Source organism: Aotus nancymaae, unplaced genomic scaffold (genome assembly GCF_030222135.1).
Source record: "Aotus nancymaae isolate 86718 unplaced genomic scaffold, 86718_ANA_hifiasm-v0.15.2.pri h1tg000029l, whole genome shotgun sequence".
Taxonomy (NCBI): domain Eukaryota; kingdom Metazoa; phylum Chordata; class Mammalia; order Primates; family Aotidae; genus Aotus; species Aotus nancymaae.
This window is the reverse complement of record NW_026988442.1, coordinates 71,598,109-71,615,480: the sequence shown is the minus strand read 5'-3', so window position 1 is coordinate 71,615,480 and position 17,372 is coordinate 71,598,109. Positions and strand designations below refer to the sequence as shown.

The 17,372-nt window shown below is 33.2% G+C and overlaps 1 protein-coding gene across 1 annotated transcript in view; it reads right to left on the bottom strand.

The window, feature by feature from the left end:
- Window positions 1–17,372, bottom strand: part of LRP1B (LDL receptor related protein 1B) — a 1,560,879-nt gene that overhangs the window by 118,974 nt on the left and 1,424,533 nt on the right. The window contains exons 70-73 of the mRNA XM_064382912.1: window positions 12,563–12,692; window positions 10,748–10,854; window positions 10,283–10,415; window positions 4,182–4,304 (exon numbers count right to left, since the gene is read on the bottom strand). Coding sequence (XP_064238982.1) covers window positions 4,182–4,304; window positions 10,283–10,415; window positions 10,748–10,854; window positions 12,563–12,692 — 493 coding nt within the window. The remainder of the gene's footprint in view (window positions 1–4,181; window positions 4,305–10,282; window positions 10,416–10,747; window positions 10,855–12,562; window positions 12,693–17,372) is intronic.

Genomic DNA, 17,372 nt, shown 5'->3' with positions numbered 1-17,372 from the left:
TCTTTCAGGAATGTCTCTTAATTGGCTCAAACCTCATGTCACCTCATGTTTGAAAACATCCTAGTTTCCTACTACAGCTTCCATAGCTTTATCCTATCTTTACTTTCTATTTTTTTAAATAAACAAAATAATGTTATTTTGAAGGCTAGACATTTGATTATATATTCACACCACTGCTATTTTTTAATCAACTTCGAAAACATCACCGCTACCCTAATTTACTGAAAACTAGCACATTCCATCATAGTTTTTTAAGATCTCCATTTAAATTAATTCTAGCATCCTAGATGACTTCAACATTCACATGAGGAAACCAACCAACAATGGGGCTTCTTAGCTCCTTAAGTTTCTTATACCCTATGTCCTCCTGCTCTAATCGTACCTAAGCTACCACTCTCCTAGGAGGTTTTATACATTGGTGGAGTCCAACAAATTTATATTTTTGATTCACAGTGGCAGTTTCTGTTGCTTGCAGTTAAGAATTCTAATTTATATACACAGTTGCAGCATAAATTTGTTGTTTCCTATAATTTACTTTATTTGTCAAACCACTATGAATGCCCCATTTTGACCACAATCCCTCTTTTTAAAGATTTTTAATCCAAGCAGTATCATTTGATTAAAAATCTCTGAAAAACTACTCTTCAGCTTTATCTTAACTCTAGGTAATTGATGCAGCTACCTGTTCCCTACTCACCAGTGATTTTTGTCTGTTTTTGCCTCCGCATTAATTGTAGGTTATCAGTAACCTCTACTAAGTACTGGGTAAGTTTAGAAACCCGCTTTCTTCCCAATAACCTGGATTCTCTGGCCTTTTTCTTTCTTTAATCTTAAGTATCCAAAAGAACCCTAAATTTGGATAAATGAAACCATCTGCTCTCCCAATATCTGCATCTGGGAAGCCAGAAATGTTGCAGATGATCATACTATAAGGCCAACTGATACCAAGTATGAATATTTGTCAATGCTACTTGGAAAGCATGCACACACACACACACACACACACACATATACACACACACACACAGAGAAAAAGAGATTACTCTCTTGCCTTTTGCAGTAATGATTCAAATCTGCATTCCCTCCAAACCTCCCTACACAATACTTCAACCTTCTAAATATTAACATGCTTCCTAGTGTACAACAATAAGTAGAAATACAAATATGGGAAATTTCTTAACATATTATTAAATAATTTAAGATCTACCTATATCTACAGGTAGCCTATCAACTCATTTCTATATTTTAAGAGCAGAGATAGAAGAATAATTAACTCCTATGTAAAAGTAATAATTTTTCTGGAATTTATTTTTCCCTGTCTTTGCATAAACCATCAGATCTTTGCTAAAACATGTCATTACCTTGGTGTCTCTAGAGCCTCACTCTTCTTTCTTTGCAATTCCTTCTGTGGTCACTCACCTGAGTCTCTTCTGGCAGCTCATCTTCACTTAGAAGCTTGCTGTCACTCTAAATTTTTTGATAATCCCCTTCCTGTCCTATCTTTACTCCCACCCAGCATAATATTAAATATTCCATTGTATTTATTATGCTGGCTGTCGAATTTATACCCATAGACTATCTCTTTCCTTTCAATGTGAGGATCAAACATCTAATGCCTACTTGAAATCTCTACTTGAAATCTCTACTCAAACGTCTCCTGAAATGCATCCCAGTCCAGTCTTTTAATTTTTACTTGCAAAACTGTTCCTTTTCTTGTGATCTCCTTCCATTCAAATGGGAAAGCAAAAACAACATACACATTATACTCCACAACTTGCTCTCATTCACCGTATCCAATCCACCATTTAATCCAATTTATTCTGCCCTTTATAACATCTTCAAATCTGTCTACATTGTGCTAGCACATGCTGTTATAATCTCAACCCAAGCTACTAGCATAGCTTGCCTAAAGTACCACCATGGTTTTAACTATTTTTAATAATTTCTATTCAATATTTGTATGATTTAAATATGAACATGTACCACCTCTGCTTAAAATGTCTTAGTATTTCCAATTATTTTCCAGCTAAAACTTAGAACCCGCAGGTCGCATATATCTCTGCTGTCTACAGTTTCATCCTAAGCAAATACAGATGATCTCCAATTTAACAATAGCAAACTGTAAAACAATTTGCAGTTTTCTGACTTTATAACAGTGTGAGAACAATACATGTTCTCCTCTACTCACTATGGGATTATGTCCTGATGTATCATTTATAGGTTGAAAATATTTTTAAGTTGAAAATATTTTAATTTGAATAAATTTAAACACACACTGTCAATTTACATTATTTTTAATTTACAATGGGTTTATCTGGTTAAATAAAGGAATGTCTCTACCTACCTGGCTCTGTGCTCTCTGGGAACATGGGTCCTTCACTTTCTTGAGTAAGCCATGGTTTGCTCTGCCCCAGAGCCTTCACATAGTTTATATCCTTTGTCTGCAATTCTGTATCACTCTTTCACTCCCAACTTCAAACCTTTTCACCTACTCAGCAGCTAAATACTTCCAAGACCTGAACTAAAATGTTATTTCTCATACCCCACGATTGATAAAATCTATTCCATAATCTTACAAATTACTCTACTTTTTCTTTATAGTACGTATCATAGTTTGTAATTGCATATTTTTGTGCATGTGACTATCCATCTTCCATTAGATTCTAAGCTCTGTGAGATCAGAGTTTGTGTTCACTTCTTTCATCATTATATCACCAAACTAATCATAGTCTCTTATTGAACAAGTGTCTGTTGAATGAATGAATGAATGACACCTATTGCTCACTCAGGGAAATGCAAAAAATGTTCACACAGTCAATCTGGATTTTACAAGGTTTCCCATCTGTGCTATGTGGAATGCTCCTGAGAATCAATTCCTGACCCTGGAAGTGACCCTAGGAGAGTGTGATTCTGTAAACATACATCAATTACTGAACATTTCTGATTCCACTCACTGGTTTTGTGGTCAAGTGGAATAGAGAATAGAAAAAAAATACATAATTGATAAAAAATAATAGCTTCTGGATTGATGTTGGTAGATAAGCTCTCATATTGTTTGATATATTGTGATTCAAAAACAATATAATCACTGGTGATTCCCCAGAGTTTATTTATAAGATTATGTAAAGAAAACTGAAACTAAAACTTAGTTGCATTACTCATCGTACTGAGTTGTATGTAAAGAAAAAAAACTCCCCAAAGCCATTTCTTTCAACTTTAAAATACTTAAAAAAAAAAGCTACCTGCTTGTTTTGTATTTTTCCACAACTGTAACATCAATAGTGAAATGGCACCACCTATATCTAAATATTGCCTTTACTTGATGCAACAAATGGAACAAAACGTGGAAGTGTATACACTCATGCTGTATTGTCCTTAATTTACAGGATGTGCTATTGAGTTATATCTGAAGTGGCAGTATTTTCCTTTAAAGTATAGGTGAAACTACATTTATTGTAGAAATTAGATAAAAGGTATGAGAACAGGGACTCAAAAAGTTCATTAAAATAGAAGAGATCCTTTATTTTACTGATCTAAAATTGGACTTTAATATTTGCTGTTTGCATAAGCATACACCTGAAAACGTCAGTCAGGAGAAACTTGAATTTGGAGAAACAGTAACTTTTGTTAAGATTTTTAGGTTTAAATGTTAAATAACTCCTAATGTCAGGTCTGTGCTTAAGACTCGTAAGGATATAGACAGATAGATATGTAGATAGATAGTATCAGTTAGATGATAGATAGAGAGATGGGAGAGAGAAAGAGAAAGAGAGATTTCTTTGGTGGGTGGCTTGTGGAACTATGAGATATTATTATTCATATATTTTCCATTTACTTATCTGTGCCCCCCAAAACATTAGCCTAAAACTCCAATTTGATGTGAAGCCAAAATTCTTATATGAATCTTATTCAATTAAAAAATCGACTACTCTAAATCCACACAAAGAGACCACAGTCTCTCTTCTGAATAGCGCTGACATGTGCAAGTTCAGATTTAGGATGAGTCTCTATAAAGTCGTAACCTCTGAGCGGGGTAATCTCTTTATTACCTGAATGAAAGCTGTATCTACCTAACCCCAGGATGGTATAATTTGTAGTTCACCTTATCACTTCATTGATTCATGCTGGCGCATGAGATCGGGAGATAAAAGGATAATCTACAGCCATGTGAAATGCCATACCACACATATCAGGGGCTTCATCGGAGTTGTCTCCACAGTCATCTTCTCCATCACACACCCAGAAGTGTAGTTTGCAAAGAGAATTATTGCAAAGGAACTCATCGGCTTTACAGATATTTCCTCCTTTATTTTAAAACAAGAAGAGACAAAGAGATTCAGGGTAATCAATGCCAGTCAGCAGGACACATATTCCTCTAATTCTTAGCAAACACTATCTAGTTTCTTGCTTCCTTATATTTATTTCAAGCATAATACTAGGAACAGGAAATGTTCAATTTTGTTTAATAACATGTATTCATTGTTTATATTTCAAAATGTTCTAATATTGCTCTCATATATGTCAATTTTTAAGAAAATATTGATAAGATTTTAAAAGTTTTTAAAAATCTAAGTTATCTTCCACTTCACACAATTTTTATATTACTGAATACACAGAGATTTAGATTTTTTTAGTTTTAATTGTAATTTTTTAAAATTTGTTTCTCTTGAAAGAAAACACACTTTTAGAATTATTAGACAATTCAGCTGTATCTGAAATACTAGATCACTAAAAACTTAGAATAACCAGCAAAAAGGTTTTTGCAATCACAAAGAAACAATTCATTTTGTAACAGCAATAAGAATTTGGACATATTATACAGTATTTCAGTTTTTTAACATAAAAGTTTAAAGCATTATTTTTTGGATTTTTCAAATGTTTGCATTTTTCTCTTTTAACAAATAAAAACATCAGGAATACAAAAATACTCTAATGTAAAATTGTTAAGTACATCTACTATATGCAAAGGACCTAAGTAAATAAGAAATTTGAGTTCTATGTCTAGAGATGTAGCAATAAACAGTGGAGACTACAATGACTTGGGAGTTGTTAGGAACTGTGGGTTCTAGTTTTGCTTTGGATAAAACTCCATTAATGTCTCTGGGACCCAGTGTTTTTACACGTTATAAAAGAAGTACACTCCAGCCTGGGTAACAAGAGCAAAACTCCATCTCAAAAAAAAAAAAAAAAAAGAAGTACAGCTAAAGTGATGTATGGGGTCATAGGTGCAAGAAGTACCTGGGGAAGCAACACAAATATCAGACTATAGAATTAAGATAAATAAGATTGCTCTCAAAGAGTTACACTACCTAGTTAAGCCTCATACATGGGTAAGAGATATGATTCATGGGTTGGCTAGATTTGACTTACTGAAGGTGTTAACATATTTAAACACACATATGTTCATCAAAATATGGGGCAGAGCAGTGACAGTGAACATCCTTAAAAGCCTAGAAAATACCCAGAAAAAGCCATTGTTCCTCTGGCAGATGTACTTTGGAGAGAATAGTGTGACCGAACATGTGAAGGTCAAATAACTCTGCTTGCTCTGAGTTCTGACTTGTCACACAAATCTCTGATAATTCACATCCAGTAGCAAAAGGTTTAACTTAAGAAGTGGTAGAATTGGTTAGATTGTAGAATGAAAACTCTAGCTGTGGTGTGGAGAATTTAGAAATAAAGATAGTGACAGTAAAGACCACACTGGAGGAAAAAGACATATTTCAACAGAGGTCATGGCAATCCAGAGAAGAACTGATGGTGACTTAATCTAGAGGAGCCACGGCTGAGAGCTCTTCAGAAGGAAAACTCCTCAGGACCTGATGGCTAAGTAGATGAGGGTGGCAAAGGAGAGTGAGCAGAGAAAGAGGAGACTAATTTTTTTAGTTTGTTTGGGCCATTCGGTAGATGCTATTGTTCATTAAATAAAGGAACACAGCAGGAGGAGTAGGCTTAAGACATAATTCATTTAAGGTACCGGCAGACAGCCATGTGGTGATGTCGAGCAAGCTGGTGGATAAATATGTCTGAAATATATTTCAGATTTTTGAGCTGTAAATGTGCATCTGGCAGTAATCAGAATGTAGTTATGATTTGAAGTTTAAAAGAGAACACAGTGAAAAACAGATTGGGTAGATAAAGAGGAATCTACAGAAGAGACTGAGAAAAAGTAATCAAAATGGTTGGAGAAATATCTGGAAAGATGGTACCAGACAATACATAGGAGAAAGGTTCTAACAATGTAACTAACACTAAAGTAGGTTAGTGAAATGGTGGTGGGTTTAATGAAATGATTGTCATTGGCTACTGAATGAGAAGAGGAAGTTTGACATAAAGGAAAGAAAGAGACCAGAAAGTGAGCCTCATTGCTTGTATGAGGAAGAACAGATACCTGAACATATTTAGATGTTTCTGATAATAATTCAGTAGACAAGGTACATTTGAAGATACAAGAAAGCAAAAGAGTAATTAATGTAATGAGCTTCTGGATCATCCAGAGAGTGGGAGAGATTTCAGATCTAGAGCAAAATGAAAGGCATAGGCTTAGACTGAAAATTAAATAAGTGTTCTGTTTTGGGAAGAAAGAAGGAGGAAAGCCAGAGCACAGCAACAGGTAGGTTTGTTAGTTTGGTGGCCAGATGTTGAAAAATTGTCATGATTTTTATTATTTCTGTAAGGAGGAAGATGAAATTATTAATGAAGAGAGTCAAAGGTGGCTTAGTAACAGATGTGAGAGGATTGACTTTTTAAAAACTTGATATGATAATGGCAGAAACATGACTAGGAAAACCTGGGCAGGCTGCTTAGAATGTTAAGTAATAGTTAAAGCTCAGACCAAGAATTTATAGTGATATTGAATTGTACTGAATAACAGTACAATTGTCTGCAAAAATGCTTAGTAGAACTGGTAAAGCTTACACTGTAATCTCTGAGAACCACCCAACTATGAAACAGACAAAGGCAAGGGCTGGATGAATCCACCAAGGTGAGTGAGTATCACCATGTGAGACTGATAGCTCCACATCTGTCATTGAGATAACCCTTTCTTCCAACCTTCTGCAATGCTGAGTTCCATACTGCTATAATTATACAATTAATCTCAATTATGAAAACCTATGCAATAAAATTCAGTACCATTTAACAACTGTCTCACTCTGAAGATGATGAAAAAGATGGCATGTGCAGTATGCAGTCCTTTGTACTAAAGAAATTAAAGATATGAATACCAGTATGAAGTGAGTATATTGCCTTAACTCAAAATCAAATCCATAGAATATGAAGCAAAGTTCACTTTCAGCATAAACGTTCTAATGACTAAATCTCATCACATGCTCCATTTTGCAATGGATTACATTCAAACAGAATTTGTGAACTTCTGACATTCTCTGATTATTTTAGAAAAATGCTATTTGTACCATATATATCAGTCTTGTTAAAAAATGAGCTCCCTAAGGTATTGCATTAGATAACATTATAATTTTCTCCATATGAGTGTTGGACATGCCACTGATTTTATTTAAAAGAAGAGAACTACAAATGAAATCATATTGTAAGAGAAAGGCAAAGGTTTTGTGATAACCTACCAAAGACTTGATGTTGTACCGCAAAATATTTGCATTTCAAAAAATGCATCATGGTGCTACCATGACATCCTGAGATTCACTTAAAATGCCTTATTTTTAAATGACATAAAGCAAATATAAACAACAAAAAAAGGTATAATTTAAAGAGATTGGCTGAATTAAAATTTCAGTTTCCTAGTCATGTTCTTGATCAGCTCAACAGGAAGTTATTAGGAAAACAGAAAAGTATTCGTTAATTAACAATAATATGTCTAAATTATAACAAGAGGCCTTGGCAAGTTCATATAAATCTGGTCAAGTGCATCGTCACCGAAAATAAACATGTAGAGTTCTCATCTTAATTAAGTTGAGAGAAGCCTCAATACATGATAATATTTTATAATTTATTTGACTAGCTTACATGTTGTTTAACTGGCAATTACTCAAAAGAGAACCTCCCAATATTTTCCATCAGCATTACATAAAGTGTAAATTTTGAAAGCTCAGGCCAGAACAAGCACCATACTTCCTTAAGGCCATATGTTTTACCTTTAAAAATGCGAATGCTGCTTTTAATTCCAGAGTATTTTGGACTTTTGTCTTTTAAAGTAAACTAGTCAAACTGATTCTTTGGGAAAATGTGTCATGCCTGTCCTTCAGCTCTCTTAAATTCCAGGCCCAACACTCAGCTCTTATTAGCTCATGTATTCAGATTGGAGATAAATGAAAGTGAGATTTAATATAAAAGATGCTTATTCTGACATCCCATTTCCTCAATGCCTTAAAATACCTTTATCCAATACCTAAGTCACTTTCTGGGAATAAATGAGATACTAGAAATCTGAAACTGGTAATGCCTTAAGTTACATTCATATGGGATCAAATAAATTAACCACTGAAATGTGTAATTGAAACTTAATTACCTAGCAGCAAAGAAAACCAAGTTAGAAGTGTGAATGGAGAGGAAGGAGACTTTGAAACATTTGTAAATGATTGAATTAAAGGCTCTCAACTCTTTTTCAGTCATTAACATTAAATATTTAGTAGAATAATTCTGGATCTGAAAGGTACTTGAGATTTTCCACTTTGGCTAGGATATAACACATAAAGAGGCACAGTAGAAGGTAAGCCTGGGAGGGTAAAATGGGGTCATTCTCTTGTAACCCTGATTACTAGGTTGAATTGTTTCTATGTAATCAGGTGCCTTAAGTAAAAACTGATATAATCAAAGGGACACTATATAAGTTCATCTTATATAAAGATGAACCTTGTAACAGTGAATAGGATGTATTGAAAACCAGCTAAGTGGCATTACACCCGCCCAAGCAAGGAGCAATGGGAAAATAAACTAGACTGGTAGTAGTGATTGAAGCTGAGCAATACAGGTGATTCGCTAAACTATGGAAAACAAGGAGTACTTAATTGTCATCCAAAACCTTTAAACATAAAAATCGCATGAGTTATACTGCCAGACTGTCCACAATGTCCGCTGCCTCTAGAGTGACCAATTGCAGTGAGTGTGAGAACTTAGCCTATGGTAGAAATAGCTGTTATGAATATTTAACCTTGTATGGCTCTCTATTATGAATGGCAAATTCAAAATGAAACTGAAGGCTAACTCTGGGTGCACTGTCCGTGAGTTAAGCCCTGCCTCAAAGGAACAATAAAATTAAAAAAAAAAAAAACTAATTTTTTTCTGCATAATATAACACTTCATCAGGTTTGGAATGGAGATATTATCTAATCATAAACATCTGATATAATACTAAAGAAAATAAAAAATTGTTTTTCTTAGGTGACTACATATTTACAAAAGTAAATATTTTAGATAGATTTAAACTGTATAAACCTAGAATTGTACATTCAAGTGCCTTGAATCATGTGGCAATGTCTAGTACCATCTTTACTGATGATCTTCCAAATACCAAGAAGTGTAAAATCTATTGAGAGACCTTGTAAGCAGGTCACAAGAAATTTTGTATTTACAAAATACATTTAACAAAATGAAAATAACAAACACTGATTAATTTGTGATCATTTTAAGCTTCAGCACACAATTGCTTTGAGAAATAACTCCAAAGTAGTAGCAATCGCTGCATTTAATACGGTGGTTTACAACTAAAATGTTTTCTGTCAGGAAATGATCTTTACATAGCTGGGAAATAATATACGACAAAACAGAAAGTTGTCTTTTAGACTGTCAAAAAATGTAGGTTATTTTCTCAATGATATGGCAATGCGGAAATTTAGGGATTTGGGGCACAACCTATAACCTATATATTATACAGCATATGAATGTGTGCAATTGAATATGCCATACATTGTTCCTATGTTTTCAGAGTAAGGCAAGCAATGTGAAAGAAAAGAGTATACGGAAAATTCAGAATATACTTTTGTAGTCACGGTTTTATTGTCTAATTTCTCTGTATTCTCCACGTATCCCTATGATTGACCCGGCATCTAGTCTGAAATGGTAGACACTCAGTAAACACTTGCACTGTGGTCATGTTTGTCATGCCCAGATTGAGATTACACTCTGACTGACAATGATCTGGATTTTGCATATGTAGACCAGGCTGTTATGTAATGAAACTTGGAAGAGTAAAAAGAAGCATTTAATGATCCTATCCTCTGCCTCTAGCACACACTATACATTCTGCACAGCAACTTAACTTCCATTCTCTCACTTACAGGCACACACACACAAAAAAATACTTTACCTCTGTCACAGTTTTCTTCATCACTGCCATCCACACAGTCATGAATTCCATCACACAGCCATCTAATTGGAATACAGTGGGCTTTATTTTTGCACCGAAACTGATCTTCCTTACATTCAGTCACACAGTCCATCTGTTCAAATACAAATGGTCACTGCAGTTTTCATTAATGATAATGATACAATCGTGGGCAAAATAAACATGCAGCTTGTAATTCTAAAGATTTATTATACCATGGGCTTTCTCTTATTTTGTATTAATGAACATAACCTCTACAAATGGCAATGAGCTTTAGTATATGGACAGCATGGAGATTCAGGTATTTGCTGAAATGATTGCATTCAATGTACATATCCAACATGTTAAACTGCTCTAAGAATCAAGATTCTCTTTATTTTTATTACATTTGTTTGTCCAAACCTAACTCATGTAATTCAAATATTTTAATTAAGCGATATGTTTTACCTCATCTGAGCCATCAGCACAATCATATTCTCCATTACATTTCAAAGATGCTGACATACATCCACCACTGGCACATATATATTCACTTGATGAGCAAGTAGGAGAAGCTGAATATAATTATAAATTTGAGATTTAGACAGAGTAAAAATAACTGGTATGAGAAATAAAAACATATGAACACATAAATATATGAATTTATAGATGGTAATAAAAATACCTTATATAGCTATAATGACTGGTATTACAGATTCATTAAATTATTTAAATAAACAATTTTGCAATTATTTACAATATTACTGAATTATATTAAATATACTTTGTGATGTAATACCCTGTGCAGTAAGAATTTACCTCAATAGTCCATAGGAAAAAAAAGCAAAACCTTGCTATCCTTCATCCCTTTGATTTTGAAGAGTTACATAATTTTTTTTATAATTTTAAATTAAATTATTTTAAACTATTAAAGTCTCAAATTATTTTCAAAGCTGTAATAATATTTAGTAATCTTTGAGTATGTTAATTATTATATTCACTGTATAAAGCAAAAAGTAGAAATCTTGGCATGGTCTCATAGACCCAATGATATCCATTTGGTTACATAGACTTAAATAGAGCATTTGAATAAGTTCTAAGAATTGTATTGTTTGGGGATTTTAAATATGAATACATGTGTAATTAACAGAGTTAGAATGTGCAGTATTCCTTTCTGATGCAGAAATTAAGAATAACAAGCAGCTAAATATATGTTATTTACAAGCGTAATATTTGCAAGTTTATAATATTTATAAGCATATTAGTCACAAGATGTAAATACTACCCAGGCTAATTAATTTACAGTAATTATAACAGCTGCCTTTATCTATGGGCTTGAGTTGTCTAGGCTTACATTCAAACATCTGGGATTTTGACCTTATATTAGACCACTATGTAGCCTATGGTACTTACTTAATAACTTTGCTGTCTGAATTCCTTAGCTCAGGGATACTAAAAAGCTTTTTCCTTGAGTTTCAATTCCTTTTAATTAGCAGTGTTTGCCTAGGAATCTGTATTCATAAGGAGTCTAATAACATGTCTGTATTCAGTAAGAAAGAAATATGTGATCGATTAACAACATGGCCCATGGGCCTGGTCCTGGGACATAGTAATGTGTGAACCTTGTACCTGTGACTCTGACCTGGTCTCTCAAGGTAATGTTTTCATGGTCATACATACATTATAGTATAGTTTTTCACCAGTAATATTTTTCTATAAGATAATGTAATTAAAATATATAATAAAAAGATTAAATGTCTTAATTGAGTATATTTATAGAGCCAGCTAGCACATAAATTGAGAATGTATCTTTTTTCTGGTTTTGCTTTTTAATTTTATTAAAATTTTGGCTCAAGATGTAAATATAAACAATACAATTATGCTTCTTGTTAGTTAACATCATGTTGAAATGAATACATTCTATTTCATAACCATTTTCATAACTAAAAACCTGTCTTTCACTGTACTTATAATTTCAACAGATTTTGCTTGGCTATCTTGGGGAAACAATTCCAAATGGTATAATAAGATATAGAAACCAGAAAATCAAATTTGGGGGAATTATGCTTGGATTCCATTCATAAGTAATGATCTTATCTTCCAAAACACTTTCAAAACATATGAAGAACACACTAATTAATGTATCCACAGATTTGTAGATCATTTCTTAAAAATGGTAAACATATGACATATTTGCCACTGTTTTCTGCATATTGCTGCTTAAATTTAAATTCTATTAAGGTAAAATGTTAACAAAATTAAATATCACTTCAATCCTCTTACCTGGCTCACAGCTTTTCTCATCTTCCCCATATTTACAGTCTTCATGCCCATCACATTTCCATTTTGCTGGTATACACTGACCATTGGAACACTGGAACTGATCTTTGGAACAACTTGTTTCACAATTTCTCTATGACAAACAACAGAGATGTAATTAAAATTAAAATTTTAGAAAAACGTCTACAAACTCAAAAGACAGGAAAACTTATGTACAGAAAACCTGGAATTAATCTTGGAACAACTGTTTCACAATTTCTCTGTCCAAAACAACACAAATGTAATTAAGATTACATTTTTAGAAAGATGTTTACAAACCCAAAAGACCAGACAACTTATGCTAGGAACCAGAAGTGTAGGAACCATGTCTACTATATAAAAGTGGCTCAGATGCTAATATTTCAAGCAAGCCCATGACTATATAACAGAATTAAAACCATTTTCCACTTTTGTTCATCCCTGTGGATCATAATAAAACAAAAAATGAAAAACGAACACGAATTTTATGGTGTCATCATGCTAATTAAGTTACTCTGAGAAAATCATTATTCAGTAGGTAGTTATAGGGTAATGGAATTTTAATAATTGTAGGTGATAATGAAGATTATGCTATAATAAAAGGGTTAAAGAATTACTTCTAGCTGGCACAACAGCCCCAGCCACTAGGGAGGCTGGGGTAGGAGGACTGCTTGAGTCCAGAACTTTGAGGCTGTAGTGTGCTGTGATAGGCGCACATGAATACCACTGTGCTCTAGTCTAGGCAACGTAGTGACATCCTGTCTCTAAACATTTTTTTTTCTAAAATTATTTCTAAGCAACTACATCCAGTTCATTGGCTATAGGGAGTAGAAGGCTAGGGATATGGAATGTGAAACAAACAAGAATCCTAAGACAAATCCATTTTGCACTGGCAAAGCTTCCCCTGGTGTTGTTTCTTTCTCTTTTCTCCATCTCTTTTCCTTTGCACCTTTTACAGTTTGTTTATAATTCTCCTTCTCCTCTTTTCCGACATTGGTCCTTAAAGAACTGTGAAATGAAATGTCAAAATTTTCATTTCTTCTAGTCCATATACAGATTTTATGTAGAAGTCAAACAAGATGGCAAATTTACCTTTAGGGATGTGTATATGAGATAAGTGAATTGGATTCACCAGAAATCACCTTCCCTGGGTCTGAACTCTGTGGTTGAAATGGAATACTCCAAAGAAGTGTCTCACTGGGATTATATTTTCTGTTGTTAAGGAATTTCTATTTTTGCTAAAATGTACTTGTCTGCTTCTTTCACAAAAGGTGTAACAATCTCATGGTTTGTGGAACTCCCAGTGAATAAAGTACATGGAACTACAACTTGCTGCTTCTTCCCAGTTTCATCCGCATGTAAGGAAGGAGAGTTCACTTCCTAAATTCCTGAAATTTTCTCTTTGTGATGACAGTTTAAGTAGAAATGGAATTACCTAAGAAAGGCTTTTTATGTGTAAACATAATCAGAAATCTGGGATATCTGAATAGTAAGCTAAACAATAGAAAATGGTGTGAAAGACATTAGAGAATGTTATAAGAAAGATGTCATATGTTTTATTCAACACTGTATTCTCCATACTGTCAGTGCCTGGGACATAGTAAACATTCAATACAAACTGCTGAGTGAATTAATAAATTAATAAATTAGCAAATGTAGAAAACAAATATAAATTAACATCTCAGGTAACTTTATCCCAGCTCTACCAGGATAAAGATCATATCTGTCTGTGAACCAAGTATCTAATACCGTGACATAATTATAGTAACTATTGAATAAACATTTTTAGAAGCAAGGAATAATTATCTCTGCAACTGAGCTAGGTTAAGTAAAATAGCTCAATAACCAATGGCATTGGTGTGTCTATAGTTTTTGAACAACAATATAGAAGGTAGCATGTGTAGGTAGTTTTCTTATCAGAAAATTGTAATCTGAGATTCATTGCACTGTAGTTGTGTGTTTGTGTTTGTGTGTATGCGTATGTGTGTCTGTAGATGTGTTGTATTATTTTAGGCATTTAAAAACACAAAAAAAAAATAGTTGGAATATAATAGTGTATGTTATGCCCATTATGCTCATTCAACAATTATCAACACTTCACTATGCATATTTCATCCATCATCTCTCCACTTATTTACATTAAGAATATTTTAACATAACAATAGTATCAGAAAGCTAATAGTATCACAAAATTAACAATAATTCTTTAAATATTCAATCCATATAGAAAATCCTAATTTACATAACTATATAAAATACTGTTTGGTAAAATAAGGACTCAAAAGAAACCTATACCTTGAATTAAAGTTTCTTTAATATATAACTATTTCTCATTCTTCAGATTTTTAAAATTCCATTTACTACTTGAAAAAAACAGGTCATTTATACTATAGAATAGCTCCCATTCTGAATTTGACTAATCGCATCTTAAGAATGTTGATACCTTAGCAACCTCCAAAGTGATTAATGAACTTTTGCTTTTTAAAGTATTGTTGTGAACTCATTGATTTTTATACATTTGTGTGTGTGTGTGTGTGTGTTTCAATCCCTTACAGTCATTTTTCTTTCTAATGCTCAAATTGTCCCTTTTTTCAAGGCAAGCTCCTGCAAGTTTGTTCTTGTGCACTTTGTACACTCTTTTAATAATCTTAGATGTTAGCAGCTCATATTGTCAATTTATTTTTTCAGACCTAAAATTAGGCATATCTCAAAAGAAGCTTTGTTTCCTTTCATTGGAAAATGGTATTTAGAGACCACTTGACGAATTCCAGGGTAGTCATTACTGTTGGGTTATAATTGGTTCTAGGACTTTACACTGGTAGAAGTAGAAATTATATATTTTTAGAAAGAGTAGGATTAATCAAGATCTTTTGGATTTAATATGAGAGGATTTTTACTTAGCATTTTGTTTCTAAATTTATATCTCCTTTCTTTTACTTTTAAATTTTGAGTTCTAATGGCATTGATATAAATAAGTATTTGAACCACCCTACATGTTTCAAATTAGCAGAAGCAATATTATTATTAAAAATAAGTCTATGAATGCAGTTTAAGATTTATTTGCTTTTTTTGTTTTTACAACATATTATGCTAAATGTAGAGGACAAATATTAGAATTTAAAATAAATAAAATAATCATTAAAATAATCATCCTCTGTGTGTGTCACAGAGATAAACACTTGCTATAAAATTAGACTGAACAAAGTTTGTAAATTTCTTCTTTGTTGTTTTGTCTTGTTATTAACAAGCTAATCATATATCAGTTCCATTTACACAGAACCTTATCTTCACAATTCTCCCAATTTTTATTCTTAATATGAGAGTATCCTGTGTATAATTCTGCTTCCCAGTCATTTGTTCAATCCTTTTTTTTGTCTAGATTGTAGAAAAAACAATAGAAATCAACAACCAATAGCGTTAGCTACTTTGTGACATATACACTGTACTAAATGTCTATAAATGTAGAGAAAAGTGACTTTACTACAGTTAATTTCATTTCTTCTGAGCTTTACCATGAAAATGTCTGGATATATGGAGATATATTTAGCATCAAATATGTCCATCAACTTATGGCATGAGAGACATGGTGGTAATACAGATATCTATTTTCACGTGAATAAGATTTTAAAGAAGAAGCGGGTTTGATTCTGTATATGTACTTTGCGTATCTTGTGAATAAGATTTAAGATAAATACATGAGCCTTAAATAATATATCCCCACCTTTTGATGTTTTACAGATTACACACATTGGTGCAACATATTAAATAATCAAAACTGAAAGCAAGATATTTTTCATGGATGAGTTTACTTAAAATGTATTTTTCTGCCATAGAAAAGTTTAACAAAATTTTCAAATGAAAGAATGCTAGGTAAATATGTGGTTGGTAAATGTGAAAAATGTAACTCTCCTGTGTGTTTTTTTTTTAAAATGGTTTGCACATTGCCATGTGTGTACCTATGCAACAATCCTGCATGATGTACCCCAGAACCTAAAGTACAATTTAAAAAAAAAATGGTCTGACTTTTATTTTGTGAAGAGCTCCATGACTAGAAGTGGTGTATTTTTCAACTTCTTCTCTTGAGTGACCTTTGCATTCTTGAGACTAAGGTTTTGCTGGCCCTCGGGTGAGAAATTACATGTGCATGTTTTCAAAATCTAGGCTGCTGAATGTGGTTATTGTGACTTTCCAAAATGGCAAGAAGAAGAATTGTCCAGTACTACAGGGAATGGTTTTCACGGGTTTTATAAATAGCAGAGACCTGTAGTACCTCCCACAGAGGCAAGAAATCAGTGAATGCCTAGGGAATTGGGAACTGAAACACAGACACCTCCAGAGCTGCAGCGAAAATCCTCTGGCCGAGTCTGTGGTCAGTGGGAGGACAGTAATGAGAGGTGAGTACATACGCTTGTCAACCAGAGCAGCAGAGCTCTAGGGAATCACTGTAACACCAGAGCCATGGTGTACACTGAGGAGCACAGAGCTCTTTTTTCCTTCACCTCTGACTAGACTTGATTGCACAAACCTTGTGTTTCTCCTATTATCTATGTGAAATAACCGATATTGGGATATGAAAGCTTGGGGTCCCTTTAGCTTTGATTGAGAAAAAATATATAATCATGTGTAGTTTATTATTTTTAAAGCATCATGGAGTAATTAATATCTGTAACAGAAGGACATGAATGCATAAATAACAAACTGTATGAGGTACTGTAAATGTTAGCACAAACTAAGTTTATAGAATTATCCAGAGAATTTGTAAACTTTTTCACTTAAAGCTGTGTGTACATAGGCC